The 20791-nt window shown below is 46.2% G+C and overlaps 1 protein-coding gene across 1 annotated transcript in view; it reads right to left on the reverse strand.

Annotated features, from left to right (window-relative positions):
• LOC109905924 (transcription factor COE1-A) overlaps nt 1-20791 on the reverse strand; it is a 116240-nt gene that overhangs the window by 84354 nt on the left and 11095 nt on the right. The window contains exon 6 of the mRNA XM_031791349.1: nt 17293-17361. Within this exon, the coding sequence (XP_031647209.1) occupies nt 17293-17361 (69 nt within the window). The remainder of the gene's footprint in view (nt 1-17292; nt 17362-20791) is intronic.

The following is a 20791-nucleotide window of genomic DNA, read 5'->3' on the forward strand; positions in this document are numbered from 1 at the left end:
TTTAGAAACCGCTTTTTTTGGCGCATCGTATATTGTGGCTTTATACTTGGCCCTTTCTCTATGTTTCAGCCGCGGTCCTGCTTCCATTGTTACAGTCATCACAGCTTTGCCACTGATCACAAAATCCATGTTTATTTAAAAAATCTTGTTTACTGTTCTGGGGTCGCATGTCTTGTTCTGGACTTTATTTATAATGCGTCTGCCACAGCCAATACCCCGGACATTCCTGCTTCATAGATAGCAACCATAAGGGCAATAAAACTGGGGGTGTGGGGCCATACTCTTTCAAAAGTTCAAACACAGACCCCCCCCCCAGTTCAACCAGGTCCCTAGACATCAATCAGCATGACAACTTCAAAGGAATAGATGCAATATAGATATAAAATAACACACCCTCTAACACGTGACAACAGGAACAGGATGTCCTGGCCGGATGCCCATATTTGGGCATGTACCCTTACCCTTACCTGAGTCTTAGAGAGAACACATCACTCTACCATGTATTATCCTTACCTGAGTCTTAGACAGAACCCATCACTCTACCATGTCTTACCCTTACCTGAGTCTTAGAGAGAACACATCACTCTACCATGTCTTACCCTTACCTGAGTCCTAGACAGAACCCATCACTCTCTCATGTCTTACCCTTCCTTACTCTTCCTTACCCTTACCTGAGTCTTAGACAGAACCCATCACTCTCCCATGTCTTACCCTTACCTGAGTCTTAGAGAACCCATCACACTCCCATGTCTTACCCTTATCTGAGTCTTAGAGAGAACCCATCACTCTCTCATGTCTTACCCTTCCTTACTCGTCCATACCCTTACCTGAGTCGTGTCATGGTAGTGTCATGATGTGGCCCTTTCTGGGTATAGATCGTGGCTTCCCCCTCTCTCACTCTCTCCTACACCCAGGTTCTGTTATCTCAGGTCATACATTCCTGGCGGAGACTCTCTCCCCCTTTTCATACAGAGAGAGACCACAGAGTGAACATAGGATTTCACATGGCCGAACTCCTAAATCCCAAAAATAGGAAAATGAAACTATATGTCCACCTTTGAGAGAGTGGGAATGGTCCGTGGAGACTTAAGGGACAGTTACGTTGAGTGTGTTTCATTTGGTGACCTCACAATAGACAGGAAACACACACAACTATAGTTGAAGTCGGAAGTTTACATACACCTTAGCCAAATACATTTAAACTCAGTTTCTCACAATTACGGACAGTTAATCCTAGTAAAAAATCCCTGTCTTAGATCAGTTAGGATGGCCACTTAATTTTAAGAATGTGAAATGTCAGAATAATAGTAGATAGAATTATTTCTTTCAGATTTTATTTCTTTCATCACATTCCCAGTGGGTCAGAAGTTTACATACATTCAATTAGTATTTGGTAGCATTGCCTTTAAAAAGTTTACCTTGGGTCAAACGTTTCGGGTGGCCTTCCACAAGCTTCCCACAATAAGTTGGATGAATTTTGGCCCATTCCTCCTGACAGAGCTGGTGTAACTGGGTCAGGTTTGTAGGCCTCCTTGCTTGCACACACCTTTTCAGTTTTGCCCACAAATTTTATATAGGATTGAGGTCAGGGCTTTGTGATGGCCACTCCATTACCTTTACGATCATATTTAGGTAGCCATTTTCCCCATTGTTAGTTGTGGGATCTTGTCTATGTTTAGTTGCCTGTCAGCACTATTTGTATAGCTTCACGTTTCGTTTGGTATTTTGTTGTTTTGTTAGGCAAGTTTCAGTTTATTACAATTATGTGGAACTCTACTCACGCTGTGCCTTGGTCTCATCATTATGATGAGCGTGACAGAAGATCCCCCCCTAAAATGGACCAAGTAGTGTGTACAGGAGGAGTGGACTTAGGAGGAGATCCTGGATGGAAAAGGACCCTGGACGCAGGCCGGGGAGTATCGCCGTCCTAAGGAGGAGATAGAGGCAGTGACAGCACAACGGCGACGATACGAGGAGATAGCTCAACGGAGTAAGCACGAGAGGCAACCCCAATAATTTTTGGGGAGGGGGCACATGGAGACAGTCAGGGAGTCGAGTGAGGAGCTCGACGCAAGAATCCGGAGAGAGGTGCTGGCATTGAGAGCGCTGCAGAGGGGGTGTGCTGAGGTGCGTGTCATCAGCCCTGTGCCACCTGTACCAGTCCCACGCATCAGGTCTCCAGTGCACTTTCACAACCCAGTGCGTCCTGTGCCAGCCTCCCGCACTTGCAGGGCTGGAGTGAGCAGCTCTGCGCTCTAGACCTCCAGTGCGCCTCCACAGTCCAGTACGTCCTGTGCCTCCTCTCTGCACTCGCCCTGAGGTGCGTGTCATCAGCCCGGTACCACTAGTTGCCCGAACCACGCACCAGGCCTCCAGTGCGCCTCCACAGTCCAGAGCTTCCGGCGACAGTTCCCAGTCCAGAGCTTCTGTCGACAGTTCCCAGTCCAGAGCTTCCGGCGACAGTTCCCAGTCCAGAGCTTCCGGCGACAGTTCCCAGTCCAGAGCTTCCGGCAACATTTCATAGTCTGGAACCTCCAGCGACGGTCCCCAGTCCGGGGCCTCTAGCGACGAGCTGCAGTCCAGAGCCTCCGGCGATGATCCACAGTCCGGTTCCACAGAAGCGGAGGGATCAGGGTAAGGAGGGGGGGCTGCATCCAGAACAGGAGCCGCCACCGAGGGTAGATGCCCACCCGGACCCTCCCCTATAGGTTCAGGTTTGCGGCCGGGAGTCCTGGGGGGGGCGTTGTCTCTGATTGGGGATCATATTTAGGTAGCCATTTCTCCATTGTTAGTTGTGGGATCTTGTCTATGTTTAGTTGCCTGTCAGCACTATTTGTATAGCTTCATGTTTCGTTTGGTATTTTGTTGTTTTGTTAGGTGAGTTTCAGTTTATTAAAATTATGTGGAACTCTACTCACGCTGCGCCTTGGTCTCATCATTATGATGAGCGTGACAATGTCCTAACCGACTTGCCAAAACGATCCTTTGTTAACAAGAAATTTGTGGAGTGGTTGAAAAACAAGTTTTAATGATTCCAACCTAAGTGTAAGTAAACATCCGACTTGAACTGTATATCTCTGAATGTGTACATTTCTCAATTATGGTGTTTGCATCTAATTATCGTGTAAATGAATGAGTAAAGATTAAACTATTTGTGAAATGATGTAATGTGATGTTAAACCTGTAATGTGAGAGAATTGTATACCCTTTAAAGTTTAACTAAGTTATTGACCCACCCCCGTGAGGCATCAGGCATCACAGAACCGCCATTTCTACTATTACGAATAAAAGTCCCTCTTAAGAAAATCCTCTTCAGCCTAAGCAAACTCACAGCGTGCGAATAGTTTAGACCACGCATACCTCGGTGTAAGCTGAGGTGGCACAGGTTTGAGTACGAAGACTAAGCAAACCCACAGCGTGAGCTGTGATTGCGAATAGTTTAGATCACGCATACCTCGGTGTAAGCTGAGGTGGCACAGGTTTGAGTACGAAGACTAAGCAAACCCACAGCGTGAGCTGCGATTGCAAATAGTTATTGAATTCCTAACCATACCACGTGGAGCATTGGCTACACAGCTGGAAATGGTTAAACTCTTAGACTATCGATCCCTACAGAATAAGAGCAAATCTTAGATACTAATAACTTGTCTGCAGCTAGAAATGATGTAAACCTGGGACGAGAGTACCGACAACCGCTGAAACATCTAGTCTATGAGAACATTTCTGAATGGTAATCTGAAGTATCCTTTCTAACCACGAAAGACTGATCTTCAGGGAAACAGAAAGACAGGGAGAGATTCGGATGAACCCTCCAGCAGACTGACGATTCCAACAGAGATCACGACGACACATGGGCGTATATATATATTGATTGCAATTACTCCCGAATGAGTGAGCATTCATGAGCAAAGGATTAGCATTTCAATTAATATAATTATCAACTGTGTGTAGTGATCCCTTTTGTCTTTTCCCCTCTCTCTCTCAGTCCACACCCACTTCCCTTTGTCCACCAAGCCGTCATATCAGCTTAGCCCACTAGGGAATCTTCCCTATCCTGTAACCAATATCTGCTGTTTGTTTGTTTCTGCATTTCTGTGATTATTTAGTTAGTTAGTAAATAAATGATTTAGCCAATTGGTGTATGGATGATTTATAGTAAAGGCTGGGTTCGTGCAGATAAACAACAATTTACTACGTTTGGAATGAGACTGACGTGAGGTAAAGAATAATTAATTAACAGAAGACTAATTGACCAGTTATATTTATAACTTTGTAATCTGAAGATTTTCCGTGGTGCCCCGACTTCCTAGTTAATTACATTTACATGATTAGTTTAATCACGTAATAATAATTACAGAGAATTGATTTGATAAAATAAGTCTTCACTTTTAATGATGCCAAAGACACAACAGTAGAAAGGAGGAGGAGAGAGAAGGAGAAGGTAGAAAGAGAGGAGAGAGGGAGGATAGATGGAAGAGAGAGATGGAGGAGAGAGATGGAGGAGAGAGGGAGATGAGAAGATTGATGATTTATGATAAGGGGGCAGAACAGAACATCTAACTATCTCAGGTTGGCCTTGTTTCATCATAGTCCCAGTCAGTATTACATGGAACGTTGCGGCCCCACGAGCCTGTGGGGAAAACAACCCGTGGTTACCTTGGTTACCCAATTGGCTCACAGGAAAAAACTTGACCTTTTCAAAAGCAATTTACTTGTTGTCTGCTTGTTTTAGTCAATTACAAAACTAAATTTAAGAAAAGTACAACATCTCTAAAGATTACTTTTCAACATTGCCTGCTCTCGAGCATTCTCACTGCTTAGAAAAATGTAATATATGCCCCTTTTGACAGCTCTAACGTTAGCCACGTGAGTGCTAGCTAGCTACTAACCAAAACCAACAACACAAACAAACGGACTATAAAGCTACAAGTAGTGTGTGGAGTTACAAACGGACGATACTAAACTAGTTAAATGTCTTACCTGTTATTAAAGGTTTTCCGTACTTGGACACTGGGTCCTCAAAATTTCACCGTCTCACACGCTGAATAGCCTGAAGCCACAGGGTCTATTTCCCTACGTGGGAGCAAACCATTGGATTTTTGACCTGGTTACATTGAACAACACAGCAGCTTTTCGGCATGTTTGGTTATTTCTCAATAACAACAAATTTACAATGAAGTTGTCTCTTTTACAGTGGGGGTCAATGGAACACAATGTTTGTTTTCCCCAATTTGTGGGTGTGGTCGAGGTTAAGTCATGAATATAGACTCGGCGTATGATCTTGATTCTAAAACGCTATGCATTCTCATCTCACTGGGGACCCAAAACTGTATATTAACATCCTCCACACACACACACACACACATGCACACATACGCAAACACACACACATGCACACACACTGGTCTAAAGGGAGTTAATTAGTGGTCCCTGTGTTGATCAACGCGGTAATCCGATCAACTGCTAATCAAGAGTCAAACTAATTACATGTTGTTGGGTTTTAGTTCAGGTTTTCAGGCCAGTAATGTTACTATACTGGGAGCCACCAGCTATAGGAGAAGCATGGAGTGGATGGGGGAACTCTCTCTCCCTCCCCCTCCCTCTCTCAATTCAAATCAAGTCAATACAAGGGACTTTATTGGCATGGGAAACATATGTTAACATTGCCAAAGCAAGTGAAGTAGATAATAAACAAAAGTGAAATAAACAATAAAAATTAACAGTAAACATTACACTCACAGACGTTCTACCTCCTCAGTCATTTCAAGCACCAGTCCTCTACTCTCAAGTGTCACTTACAGAGTCAAAATGGGACTTGAGACAGACTCACAACTAGTGTGTGTGTGTGTGTGTGTGTGTGTGTGTGTGTGTGTGTGTGTGTGTGTGTGTGTGTGTGTGTGTGTGTGTGTGTGTGTGTGTGTGTGTGTGTGTGTGTGTGTGTGTGTGTGTGTGTGTTTGCGTGTGTGAGTCAGAGTGTATTCAGTAACACCTCACAACTCAAAGTTGATTAGAATGTGATGGTCTGCTAAATGACCGTGTGTTGTATTGACTGAGTCAATACCATGGAGCAGCCGTAGGACCAGCTATATCTCTCCATTACAATGGATACTGTGATCAGTGATACAGTCACAGTCATTTCCTTAGGTTGTTTAGGGAGTGACAATACTAGTGTAGCTCTCTGCTCTCTAGTAAAGCACACACACACACGCATACACATACACATACACATACACATACACACACACACACACAAAGAACACAAACAAGAAAAAGACAGAGGCAGTAGAAAACAAAAAAACACTGAACATTCCTACAGGGTCAAACAAACACATACAATACAAGAAAGAATATGTTTGGGTTGTAAACAGACCAGGTGGACAGATTGTAGTGAGGGCTGTCTGAGCTCTGAAATGAATGATCAAATACTTACTCTGCTCAGATTTGTGCAGTAGGTTTATGTCTGTGTCTAAGAAGGCCCTGTTTGCCCGTTCCACTCTCTCTCAATGTCTCTCTGTTTCTGTCTCTCAGACATAGACATCCGGGACAGATTATAGACTAGATGAATGTCTCTCTGTTTCTGTCTCTCAGACATAGACATCCGGGACAGATTATAGACTAGATGAATGTCTCTCTGTTTCTGTCCCTCAGACATAGACATCCCAGACAGATTATAGACTAGATGAATGTCTCTCTGTTTCTGTCTCTCAGACATAGACATCCGGGACAGATTATAGACTAGATGAATGTCTCTTTACACTGCCTGAACTCACCTCAATCAGTTAGTCTGTTCAGTTACCTCCGATGGGCTCTCAGACAGCACTCAGCAAGCCTGGAGGAAGGTGTGACAACTGAACAGAGATGCTGCCGCTGCCACTACCAGACACACACACACACACACACACGTCATGCCTCGTTTGAAAAGCAAATTGAGTGCATATTCAAGGGCACGCCTCAGAAAGAGAGAAAGACAGATAGCGGGAATCCTGGAAAACGTCATCCTGCTGTCTGTCTGTCTCTCCAGGTGTTAGCAGCATTAGACAATCACACATCAGAAGAAAGGAGAGACATCAGTGATTTAAATAGTTATTGGATCTCGGACAGACTTAGAGAACTGGAACATTAGATTTACTCATTTAGTTCTGATACACCCCTTCATTCCCCAGCTCTGCTCTGGCCTGATACACCCCTTCATTCCCCAGCTCTGCTCTGGCCTGATACACCCCTTCATTCCCCAGCTCTGCTCTGGCCTGATACACCCCTTCATTCCCCAGCTCTGCTCTGGCCTGATACACCCCTTCATTCCCCAGCTCTGCTCTGGCCTGATACACCCCTTCATTCCCCAGCTCTGCTCTGGCCTGATACACCCCTTCATTCCCCAGCTCTGCTCTGGCCTGATACACCCCTTCATTCCCCAGCTCTACTCTGGCCTGATACACCCCTTCATTCCCCAGCTCTGCTCTGGCCTGATACACCCCTTCATTCCCCAGCTCTGCTCTGGCCTGATACACCCCTTCATTCCCAACACACAACACAAACAAAAGAAAGGTGAGAGGTAAAGTGAAAGAACAATGATTAAGGAGTGGACTTCAGAGAAGAGGAGTTTTACTTATAGAGAGAGCGAGAGAGAGAGAAAGGTTGGCTGGGATGATTTAAAACAGCCTCGACCTCCCAACTCTCACCTGTCAATCACAACTCTCCCCATCAGTCCCCCAGACCAAACACGTGCACTGAACTGCAGGTCATTGTGTGTGGGTGTGTGTGTGTTTGCAGGTCAGTGCTGTGAAGCGACCAGCACCTTAGGGAAGGTCTGTCTGCATAATGATGAGCCAGCAAGTGAGATGGATGGAGGCAGAGAAAGATAGAGAGGGATAGAGGGAGAAAGAGGTCGATGTAGGTATGGAGGGAGAGGGGGACTGAGAGAGAGAGAGAGGGGGGGATAGGGATACAGGGAGAGAGTGACAGAGAGTGAGAGAGAGAGAGGGATAGGGATGCAGGGAAGCAGAGATGCAACTTCTGGAACAGGAAGCTGCTAGCAATGACATCATTTACCCGGGAGGAGCACTTCCTGTTTGACATTCTTCACTCAAGACACACACACACTTGCCAGGAAACCTCCATCAAGACACACACACATACAAATACACCCATGCACACAAACACACACACAAACATCCTAAAACAGCTCAGACCAAAGCTGTAGTTCACAAGATTACCAATCAGAGCAAAGAAAATACCTTTTGATTTAGTGTGTGTGTGTGTGCCTATTGTCTACAGCAGAGTGATTGTTAAGTGGAGAGTTGTTGATTTAAGATTTCTCTGGGGTGGAGAGAGATGAAGTGTGCTGAGCTCAACTGAAACTGAAATAAATACACGTGTGAACTCTCTGCAGTGTGTGTGTGTGTGTGTGTGTGTTAATGAAGTAATGACCAGTGCATCACTGTGGCTGGGTTAGTAGGGGATCTCTATCTGGCTCAGTGTGTGTGTGTGTGTGTGTGTGTGTGTGTGTGTGTGTGTGTGTGTGTGTGTGTGTGTGTGTGTGTGTGTGTGTGTGTGTGTGTGTGTGTGTGTGTGTGTGTGTGTGTGTGTGTGTGTCTGTGTGTCTGTGTGTCTGTGTGTGTGTTAATGAAGTAATGACCACTGCATCACTGTGGCTGGGTTAGTAGGGGATCTCTATCTGGCTCAGTGTGTGTGTGTGTGTGTGTGTATTTTGTGTGCATGTGTGTTTGTGTGACCACTGTTCTGCTCCAGTGAAGTGGAAGGCCTCACCTCAGCGCTCTGAGACAGCTGCACCCCAACACCACAGCTTCAGCCTGCCCATCACTGTGTGTGTGTTCATCTCTCTTTGCATAGGGGTTTACCCCTGTGCTCCCAGTAGTTTGACTGAGCCAAGCTGGCAGCATGTTAACCCTTCACACACAGTTAATAGTGAAACACTGATCTGATAAGTAGATGAATGAAGTTACTGTATGTGCTGTGTTGGGCCAACCTGGTCTCAGGACTAGATGTAACATACTAAATGTAAATCCACTAAATGTAAAGACACTCCAATTAGTATGATATGTTACGTTTTATATGGTATTTATATGTATTCATTTGTGGATGTCCATCATCCATTTCATATGATATTAATTACAATTCAAATATGTTCCGAATTTGCAAAATGCCTGATATATTACAAATTGCAATTTGTTGTGGCTAACATTAGCTAGATGGCTAATGTTAGCTAGGCTAGGGGTTAGAGGTTAGGGTTATGTTAGGGTTAGGGTGAGGGTGAGGGTTAGCGTTAGGGTTAGCTAACATGCTAAGTAGTTCCAAAGTAGCTAAAAAGTAGTAAGTAGGGCTGTGCTGGGCGGTGTGGGCTGTGTTGGGTGGTGCTGGGCGGTGTGGGCGGTGCTGGGCAGTGTAGGCAGTGTGGGCTGTGTTGGGCGGTGTGGGCTGCGTTGTGTGGTGTGGGCTTTGTTGGGCAGTGTGGGCTGTGTTGGGCGGTGTGGGCTGTGTTGGGCGGTGTGGGCTGTGTTGGGCGGTGTGGACTGTGTTGGGCGGTGTGGGCTGTGTTAGGCGGTGTGGGCTTTTTTGGGCGGTGTGGGCGTGTTGGGCGGTGTGGGCTGTGTTGGGCGGTGTGGGTTGTGTTGGGTGGTGTTTGGTTGGTGCTGGGCGGTGTGGGCTGTGTTTGGTGGTGTGGTCTGCGTTGGGTGTTGTGGGCTGCGTTGGGTGGTGCTGGGCAGTGTGGGCTGTGTTGGGTGGTGCTGGGCGGTGTGGGCTGTGTTGGGTGGTGCTGGGCAGTGTGGGCTGTGTTGGGCGGTGTGGGCTGTGTTGGGCGGTGTGGGCTGTGTTGGGCGGTGTGGGCTGTGTTGGGTTGTGTTGGGCGGTGTGGGCTGTGTTGGGTGGTGCTGGGCGGTGTGGGCTCTGTTGGGTGGTGTGGGCTGTGTTGGGCGGTGTGGGCTGTGTTGGATGGTGTGGGCTGTGTTGGACAGGGTGGGCTGTGTTGGGCGGTATGGGCTGTGTTGGGCAGTGTTGGGTGGTGCTGGGCGGTGTGGGCTGTGTTGGGCGGTGTGGGCTGTGTTGGGCGGTGTGGGCTGTGTTGGGTGGTGTGGGCTGTGTTGGGTGGTGCTGGGCGGTGTGGGCTGTGTTGGGCGGTGTGGGCTGTGTTGAGCGGTGTGGGCTGTGTTGGGCAGGGTGGGCTGTGTTGGGCAGTATGGGCTGTGTTGGGTGGTGTTGGGTGGTGCTGGGCGGTGTGGGCTGTGTTGGGCGGTGTGGGCTGTGTTAGGTGGTGCTGGGCGGTGTGGGCTGTGTTTGGGTGGTGTGGGCTGTGTTGGGTGGTGTGGGCTGTGTTGGGCGGTGTGGGCTGTGTTTGGGCGGTGTGGGCTGTGTTGGGTGGTGCTGGGCAGTGTGGGCTGTGTTGAGTGGTGTGGTCTGCGTTGGGTGTTGTGGGCTGCGTTGGGTGGTGCTGGGCAGTGTGGGCTGTGTTGGGTGGTGCTGGGCGGTGTGGGCTGTGTTGGGTGGTGCTGGGCAGTGTGGGCTGTGTTGGGCGGTGTGGGCGGTGTGGGCTGTGTTGGGCAGTGTGGGCTGTGTTGGGCGGTGTGGGCGGTGTGGGCTGTGTTGGGCGGTGTGGGCTGTGTTGGGCGGTATGGGCTGTGTTGGGCAGAGTGGGCTGTGTTGGGCGGTGTGGGCTGTGTTGGGTGGTGCTGGGCGGTGTGGGCTGTGTTTGGGCGGTGTGGGCTGTGTTGGGCGGTGTGGGCTGTGTTGGGCGGTGTGGGCTGTGTTGGGTGTTGTGGGCTGTGTTGGGCGGTGTGGGCTGTGTTGGGTGGTGTGGGCTGTGTTGGGTGGTGCTGGGCGGTGTGGGCTGTGTTGGGCGGTGTGGGCTGTGTTGGGCGGTGTGGGCTGTGTTGGGCAGGGTGGGCTGTGTTGGGCGGTATGGGCTGTGTTGGGTGGTGTTGGGTGGTGCTGGGCGGTGTGGGCTGTGTTGGGCGGTGTGGGCTGTGTTAGGTGGTGCTGGGCGGTGTGGGCTGTGTTTGAGCGGTGTGGGCTGTGTTGGGTGGTGTGGGCTGTGTTGGGCGGTGTGGGCTGTGTTTGGGCGGTGTGGGCTGTGTTGGGCGGTGTGGGCTGTGTTGGGCGGTATGGGCTGTGTTGGGCAGAGTGAGCTGTGTTGGGCGGTGTGGGCTGTGTTGGGTGGTGCTGGGCAGTGTGGGCTGTGTTGAGTGGTGTGGGCTGTGTTGGGCGGTGTGGGCTGTGTTGGGCGGTATGGGCTGTGTTGGGCAGAGTGGGCTGTGTTGGGCGGTGTGGGCTGTGTTGGGTGGTGCTGGGCGGTGTGGGCTGTGTTTGGGCGGTGTGGGCTGTGTTGGGCGGTGTGGGCTGTGTTGGGCGGTGTGGGCTGTGTTGGGTGTTGTGGGCTGTGTTGGGCGGTGTGGGCTGTGTTGGGTGGTGCTGGGCTGTAATATTTTTTGGGCTGCACTGGGCTGTGCTGGGCCATTTTGGACTGTGCTGGGCTGACCTGTGTTGGGATGAACTGTGTTGGGCTATGCTGGGCTGGGCTGGGCTGTGCTGGGCTGTGCTGGACTAGGCTGGGCTGAACTGTGCTGGACTGTGTTGGGCTGTTTTGTGCTATGATGTGCTGGGCTGTGATGGGTTGGGCTGTGTTGTCCTATGCTGTGATGTGTTGGACTGTGCTGGGCTGTGTTGTGTTGGACTGTGCTGAAGATCAGGTGTGAGGGTAGCAATAGCTAACATCAAATTAGGACACAGAAAAAAAATTTCTTCTTTTTCCTCTCCATCACACCCACCTCCTGGATTAGAAAATAGGTCAGGTGAGAAAAGAGAAGGACAGAAGGAGAAAGGAGCACTTTGTGACATCGGATGATGTAAAAGGGGCTTTAAAAATACATTTGATTGATTGAGAGGAGGATGTACTTGCTTGCTCATTTTGCAGCACTATATTCTTATCCGTTGTAATAGCCCATTCAGCATTTCCACCAACAAGGAAACAAACTACACTGAACACCTTCCTAATATTGAGTTGCACACCCTTTTGCCCTCAGAACAGCCTTCAATTCTAAAGCCATGACCTGTACAAGGTGTCGAAAGCGTTCTGGCCCATGTTAACTCCAATGCTTCCCACAGTTGTGTCAAGTTGGCTGGATGTCCTTTGGGTGGTGGACCATTTTCGATAAACACAGGTAACTATTGAGCCTGAAAAACACAACAGTGTTGCAGTTCTTGATACAAACGAATGCGCCTGGCACCTACCACCATACCCTGTTCAAAAACACTTACTTTTTTGTCTTTCCCATTCACACTCTGAATGGCACACGTACACAATCCATGTCTCAATTGTCTCAAGGCTTAACTTCTTGGTGACTGGGGGGCAGTATTGAGTAGCTTGGATGAATAAGGTACCCAGAGTAAACTGCCTGCTACTCAGCCATAAAAGCTAGAATGTGCATATAATTAGTATATTTGGATAGAAAACACTCGGAAGTTTCAAAAACTCTTTGAATGATGTCTGTGTGTGTAACAGAATTCATATGGCAGGCGAAAACCTGAGAAAAATCCAACCAGGAAGTGGGAAATCTGAGGTTTGTAGGGTTTCAACTCATAGCCTATCGAAGATACAGTGGGATATTGGTCATGTTGCACTTCCTAAGGCTTCCACTAGATGTCAACAGTCTTTAAAACCTTGTTTGATGCTTCTACTGTGAGGTGGGGCCGAATGAGAGGGGATTGAGCCAGGTGTCTGGCATATTGCCAAGAGCTAGTGACACGCGGTCATGTGAAAGTTAGCTTGCGTTCCATTGCTTTTCTACAGACAAAGGAATTCTCCGGTTGGAACATTATTGAAGATTTATGTTAAAAATATCCTAAAGATTGATTCTATACTTTGTTTGACATGTTTCTACGACCTGTAATATAACCTTTTGGACATTTCGTCCGACCTTTTGGCTGGATTGCACGTGCGTTTGGATTTACTTACCAAACACCCTAACAAAAGGAGCTATTTGGACATAAATGATGAACTTTATCAAACAAATCAAATATTTATTGCGGAACTAGGATCCCTGGGTGTGCATTCTGATGAAGATCATCAAAGGTAAGTGAATATTTATAATGTTATTTCTGACTTCTGTTGACTGCACAATATGGCCGATATCTTTTTGGCTTGTTTGGTCTCTGAGTGCCGTACTGAGATTATTGCATGGTATGTTTTTCCGTAAAGTTAAAAAAAAATCTGACACAGCTGTTGCATTAAAAATCCTTCCTTAACATGCTTCCTCCCCTTCATATATACTGATTGATGTGGATTTAACAATTGACATCAATAAGGGATCATAGCTTTCACAGTTTATAAGAGCAATAAGACACCTCGGGGGTTCATGATATATGGCCAATAAACCACCGCTTTGCGTCATGCTTAAGAATGGCCCTGCGCTGTGGTAAATTGGCAAAACACCACACCATTTTGGGCCTTAACGCTTAATTATAGAGTACCAGTCAAAAGTTTGGATACACCTACTCATTCAATGGATTTTCTTTATTTTGACTATTTTCTACACTGTAAAATAATAGTGAAGACATCTAAAGTATGAAATAACACACATGGAATCATGTAGTAACCAAAAAAGTGTTAAACAAATCTATTTTATATTTGAGATTCTTCAAAGTAGCCACCTGTTACGACTTCCGCCGAAGTCGGTTCCTCTCCTTGTTCGGGCGGCGCTCTGCACTCGGCGTAACCAGTCTTCTAGCCATCATCAATCCACTTTTCATATTCCATTTGTTTTGTCTTGTCTTCTCACACACCTGGTCTCAATATCCCACGTTACATGTTGTGTATTTAACCCTTTGTCCCCCCATGTCTTTGTGTGGAATTGTTTATTGTAAGTGCATGTGCACGTTTTCTATGGTGCGCGACGGGTTTTGTACCAATTTGTTTATTGTTCTGGTTTCCGGTGGTTTTATGAATAAAACTGCTCCGTTGATTACCCAGTTTTGCTCTCCTGCGCCTGACTTCCCTGCCGCCAGTTACGCACTCCCTCACACCACCCTTTGCCTTGAACCCAGCTTTGCACACTCTTGGTATTCTCTCAACCAGCATCATGAGGTAGTCACCTGGAATGCATTTCAATTATCAGGTGTGCCTTGTTAGAAGTTAATTTGTGGAATTTCTTTCCTTCTAAATACGTTTGAGCCAATCAGTTGTGTTGAGACAAGGTAGGGGTGGTATACAGAAGATAGCCCTATTTGCTAAAAGACCAAGTCCATATTATGGCAAGAACAGCTGAAATAAGCAAGAGGTAACCACAGTTACGTATTCTGCAGAGGATAAGTTCATTAGAGTTACCAGCCTCAGAAATTGCAGCCCAAATAAATGCTTCACAGAGTTCAAGTAACAGACACATCTATAAATCAACTGTTCAAAGGTGACTGCATGAATCAGGCATTTGTGGTTGAATTGTTACAAAGAAAGCACTACTAAAGGACACCAAAAAGAAGAAGAGACTTGCTTGGGCCAAGACACATAAGCAATGGACATTAGACGGGTGGAAATCTGTACTATGGTCTGATGAGTCCAAATCTGAGATTTTTGGGTCTAACCACCATGTCTTTGTGAGACACAGAGTAGGTGAACGGATGATTTCCGCATGTGTGGTTCCCACTGTGAAGCATGGAGGAGGAGGTGTGATTTTGTCGGGGTGCTTTGCTGGTGAGACTGTAAGTGATTTATTTAGAATTCAAGGCACACTTAACCAGCATGGCTACCACAACATTCTGCAGCAATACACCATCCCATCTGGTCTGCGCTTAGTGGGACTATCATTCGTTTTTCAACAGGACAACGACCCAACACACCTCCAGGTGCTGCATCAGATGACCTGCCCTACACAATCACCCAACCTCAAGATGGTTTGGGTTGAGTTGGACCGCAGAGTAAAGGAAAAGCAGCCAACAAGTGCCCAGCATATGTGGGAACTCCTTCAAGACTATTGGGAAATAATTCCAGAAGCTGGTTGAGAGAATACCAAGAGTGTGCAAAGCTGTCAACAAGGCAAAGGGTGGCTACTTTAAAGAATCTGAAATATAAAATATATTTTGATTTGTTAAACACCTTTTTGGTTACTACAGGATTCTACATGTGTTATTTCATAGTGTTGATGTCTTCACTATTATTCTACAATGTAGAAATATGAAAGAATAAAAAATAGTCCTTGAATGAGTAGGTGTGTCCAAACTTTTGACTGGTACTGTAACATGGCAACTTCCCCTTCGTCTTATAACCACTTCTCCAATGCTGTACACCAGCCTCTCTCCACTCTCCTCTCTCTCCCCTCTCCTCTCTCTCCTCTGCTCTCTTTCCTCTCTCTCCTCTCTCTCCCCTCTCCTCTCTCTCCTCTGCTCTCTTTCCTCTCTCTCCTCTCTCTCCCCTCTCCTCTCTCTCCTCTGGTCTCTTTCCTCTCTCTCCTCTCTCTCCCCTCTCCTCTCTCTCCTCTGCTCTCTTTCCTCTCTCCTCTCTCTCTCCTCTGCTCTCTTTCCCCTCTCTCCACTCTTCTCTCTTCTCTCTCCTCTCGCCTTTCTCCTCTCTTCTCGGTTCTGACTTAGAATATGTGGACAACTACAAAAACAACGACAAATAACCTAGGTGTCTGGCTAGACTGTAAACTCTCCTTCCAGACTCATATTAAACATCTCCAATACAAAATTAAATCTAGAATCGGCTTCCCATTTCGCATCAGAGCCTCCTTCACTCACACTGCCAAACATACCCTCGTAAAACTGACCATCCTACTGATCCTCGACTTCAGCGACGTCATTTACAAAATAGCCTCCAACACTCTACTCAGCAAACTGGATGCAGTCTATCACAGTGCAATCCGTTTTGTCACCAAAGCCCCATATACTACCCACCACTGCAACCTGTGTGCTCTCGTCGGCTGGCCCTCGCTACATATTCCTCACCAGACCCACTGGCTCTAGATCATCTGTAAGTCTTTGCTATGTAAAGCTCCGTCTTATCTCAGCTCACTGGTCACCATAACAACACCCACCCGTAGCACACGCTCCAGCAGGTATATCTCCCTGGTCACCCCCAAAGCCAACACCTCCTTTGGCCACCTTTCCTTCCAGTTCTCTGCTGCCAATGACTGGAACGAATTGCAGAAATCGCTGCAGATGGAGACTTAATCTCCCTCACTAACTAAACATCAGCTATCTGAGCAGCTTACCGATCGCTGCAGCTGTACATAGCCCATCTGTAAATAGCCCATCCAACTACCTACCTCATCCCCGTATTGTTTATATTTACTTTTTTGCTCTTTTGCACACCAGTATTTCTACTTGCACATCATCATCTGCACATCTATCACTCCAGTGTTCATTTGCTAAATTGTAATTACTTTGCTACTTTGGCCTATTAATTGCCTTACCTCCCTTATCTTACCTCATTTGCACACACTGTATATAGACTTTTTCTATTGTATTATTGACTGTACGTTTGTTTATTCTATGTGTAACTCTGTGTTGTTGTTTGTCACACTGCTTTGCTTTATCTTGGCCAGGTCACAGTTGTAAATGAGAACTTGTTCTCAACAAGCCTGCCTGGTTAAATAAAGCACAGTAGAGGCAGGAGGTTCAGCTTGTTTCACTGAGACTGATACAGGCACAGTACAGGCTGGAGGTTCAGCTTGTTTCACTGAGACTGATACAGGCACAGTACAGGCTGGAGGTTCAGCTTGTTTCACTGAGACTGATACAGGCACAGTACAGGCTGGAGGTTCAGCTTGTTTCACTGAGACTGATACAGGCACAGTACAGGCTGGAGGTTCAGTTTGTTTCACTGAGACTGATACAGGCACAGTACAGGCTGGAGGTTCAGTTTGTTTCACTGAGACTGATACAGGTACTGTACAGGCAGGAGGTTCAGCTTGTTTCACTGAGACTGATACAGGCACAGTACAGGCTGGAGGTTCAGCTTGTTTCACTGAGACTGATACAGGCACAGTACAGGCTGGAGGTTCAGCTTGTTTCACTGAGACGGATACAGGCACAGTACAGGCAGGAGGTTCAGCTTGTTTCACTGAGACTGATACAGGCACAGTACAGGCTGGAGGTTCAGCTTGTTTCACTGAGACTGATACAGGCACAGTACAGGCTGGAGGTTCAGTTTGTTTCACTGAGACAACTCAACATAACAACTAAGACTTGACAGAAGCAACCCTGAGCTGCTCAATGCTCATCACACACCCTGGCACACCTTCCTCCTCTGTACAAATCATTGGCAGCACAGGGGTGGAGCCTGCTTACCTGTCAATGATGACGGGGTCAGAGGGCGTCTCGTTTCTGTTGCCACAGCTCTTCTTATCACAACACCGACTGAGAGAGAGAGAGAGAGAGAGAGAGAGAGAGAGAGAGAGAGAGAGAGAGAGAGAGAGAGAGAGAGAGAGAGAGAGAGAGAGAGAGAGAGAGAGAGAGAGAGAGAGAGAGAAATAATGAGAGGGAAGAGAGAGATAGGGAAGATAGAAATATAGATAGCGAGAGGGGAGAGAGGGTATAGAGAGAGACAGAGATAGGGAGAGGGGAGAGAATGTGTGGTCAATCAAAAAGGTGCCTAACAGATCAGTCAATCAATCAAATCAACATAGTATTACTAAGTAAGGTGAGGTGACTGAGGTTATCAGGAAATGCTGGGACAGAGACCGCTTCAGGTTCAGAACTCTCTGAAGCCTCCGGAGCTCTATTCTCAGTTAGCACCATGTCTCTATTCTGACATCATTAGAAAACCAGACATTCTATCTTCTCTATTTCCCACAAGGACTCTTTCTCCACCTCCCTCCTTTTCTCCCTCCCTTCCTACCTTTCTGCAACTCTCTTTCTCAATTCAATTTAAGGGCTTTATTGGAATGGGAAACATTGCCAAAGCAAGTGAAGTAGAATATAAACAAAAGTGAAATAAACAATAAAAATAAACAGGTAACATTACACTCACATAAGTTCCAGAAGAATAAAGACAACAAATGTCACATTATGTACAAATAGTACAAGCTAAAAAATAAATAAACATAAATATGGGTTGTATTTACAATTGTGTTTGTTCTTCACTGGTTGCCCTTTTCTTGTGGCAACAGGTCACAAATATTGCTACTATGATGGCACACTGTGGCATTTCACCTAATAGATATGGGAGTTTATCAAAATTGAGTTTGTTTCCAAATTCTTTGTGGATCTGTGTTATCTGAGGGAAATATGTCTCTCTAATATGGTCATACATTGGGCAGGAGGTTAGGAAGTGCAGCTCAGTTTCCACCTCGTTTTGTGGGCAGTGAGCACATAGCCTGTCTTCTCTTGAGAGCCAGGTCTGCCTACGGTGGCCTTTCTCAATAGCAAGGCTATGCTCACTGAGTCTGTACATAGTCTGTACATATTCTGCCACTGTATGGCAGTAAAAATGGAGCCGGAGAAGAAGGCACACATTTTACGTGTCTCCAACCAATTGTAGTTTTTGTTCGTATTTGCGTTGTTTGTAATGTCTTGCCGCTACCATTCCTTATGACCGAAAATAACTTCTGGACATCAGGACTGTGATTACTCACCATGGACTGGCAGAATCCTTTTTTTATTTAACGAGTCTGACGAGCCAGACGCCAACGATATACTGCTTTCTTGGGAACAGGCCCAGATCCCATTGATTTGCGTGAAGAGGAAGAGGAGAAAAAGGAGCCAGAGGGCGGGCTGCCTTCTGGGAATCCGCAGGGGATCTAATAAACCCCACTTCCTTCCATTCTGCTAGCAAACGTGCAATCTTCAGAGAATAATATCAATGACTTACGCGCAAGATTAAACTACCAACGGGACATTCAAAACTGTAATATCTTATGCTTCACAGAGTCGTGGCTGAACGACGACACCATCAACATACAGCTGGCTGGTTATACGTTGTACAGGCAGGACAGAACAGCAGCGTCTGGTAAGACAAGGGGCGGCCGACTATGTATTGTTGTAAATAACAGCTGGTGCACAATATCTAAGGAGGTCTCGAGCTATTGGTCACCTGTGGTAGAGTATCTCATGATAAGCTGTAGATCACACTATCTACCGGTATTTTTCGTAGCTGTTTACATACCACCACGGTCAGAGGCTGGCACTAAGAATGCATTGAATGAGTTGTATTCTGCCATTTGCAAAAAAGAAAACGCTCACCAAGGGGTGACGCTCCTCGTAGCCAGGGACTTTAATGCAGGGAAACTTAAATCTACCAAATTTCTATCAGCATGTTAAATGTGCAAACAGAGGGAAAAATTATTCTGGACCACCTTTATTCCACACACAGAGGCAGCTACAAAGCTTTCACTCGCCCTCCATTTGGCAAATCTGACCATACTTCTATCTTCCTGATTCCTACTTACAAACTAAAATTAAAGCAGGAAGCACCAGTGACTAGATGAATAAAAAAAGTGGCCAGATGAAGCAGATGCTAAGCTACAAGACTGTTTTGCACAGACTGGAATATGTTCCGGGATTCCTCCAATGGCATTGAGGAGTACACCACATCAGTCATTGGCTTCATCAATAAGTGCATCGATGATGTCGTCCCCAAAGTGACCATACGTACATACCCAAACCAGAAGCCATGGATTACAGGCAACATCCGCACTGAGCTAAAGGATGGAGCTGCCGCTTTCAAGGAGTGGGACTCTAACCCGGAAGCTTATAATAAATCCCGCTATGCCCTCCAACGAACCATCAAACAGGCAAAGCATTAATACCGGACTAAGATCGACTAAGATCGAATCGTACTCTGATGATCGTCGGATGTGCAAACCATTACAGACTGAAAAAGGGAAGCATAGACGAGGTCGGCATGGAGTAAAGATTCCTGCTGCGGCAGGGTGTTCGGTGGAAGAATGTAGCTTAGCAGTTGCCGCTATCATAGGGTATGAGAGCATAAAATCAGCCTCAAGGACGAATAGCGCTGTGGTGATATTCTTCGATTCCATTGAAAAGGTGAATACGATAGTTGAAAATGGTGTTGCACGCTCGTTCTCGGGACAATAACGTACCAAATACACAGACGTCGGTATTTCCTCTTATGAACCCGGCAAAGAAAGTTATACTTTCTAAAGTGCCACCATTTGTTAGAGATGAAGTGTTGAGAGTTATCTCCATTTGTTAGAGATGAAGTGTTGAGAGTTATCTCCATTTGTTAGAGATGAAGTGTTGAGAGTTATCTCCATTTGTTAGAGATGAAGTGTTGAGAGTTATCTCCATTTGTTAGAGATGAAGTGTTGAGAGTTATCTCCATTTGTTAGAGATGAAGTGTTGAGAGTTATCTCCATTTGTTAGAGATGAAGTGTTGAGAGTTATCTCCATTTGTTAGAGATGAAGTGTTGAGAGTTATCTCCATTTGTTAGAGATGAAGTGTTGAGAGTTATCTCCATTTGTTAGAGATGAAGTGTTGAGAGTTATCTCCATTTGTTAGAGATGAAGTGTTGAGAGTTATTTCCATTTGTTAGAGATGAAGTGTTGAGAGTTATCTCCATTTGTTAGAGATGAAGTGTTGAGAGTTATTTCCATTTGTTAGAGATGAAGTGTTGAGAGTTATCTCCATTTGTTAGAGATGAAGTGTTGAGAGTTATCTCCATTTGTTAGAGATGAAGTGTTGAGAGTTATCTCCATTTGTTAGAGATGAAGTGTTGAGAGTTATCTCGTCATGGTCAACTTGTATCTACAATAAAAAAGGTTATTTTTGGATGCAAATCTCCTTTCCTGAAACATGTCGTATATCATAAGTGCACATGATTTAAAA

This window comes from Oncorhynchus kisutch, linkage group LG15 (assembly GCF_002021735.2).
Source record: "Oncorhynchus kisutch isolate 150728-3 linkage group LG15, Okis_V2, whole genome shotgun sequence".
Lineage (NCBI taxonomy): Eukaryota > Metazoa > Chordata > Actinopteri > Salmoniformes > Salmonidae > Oncorhynchus > Oncorhynchus kisutch.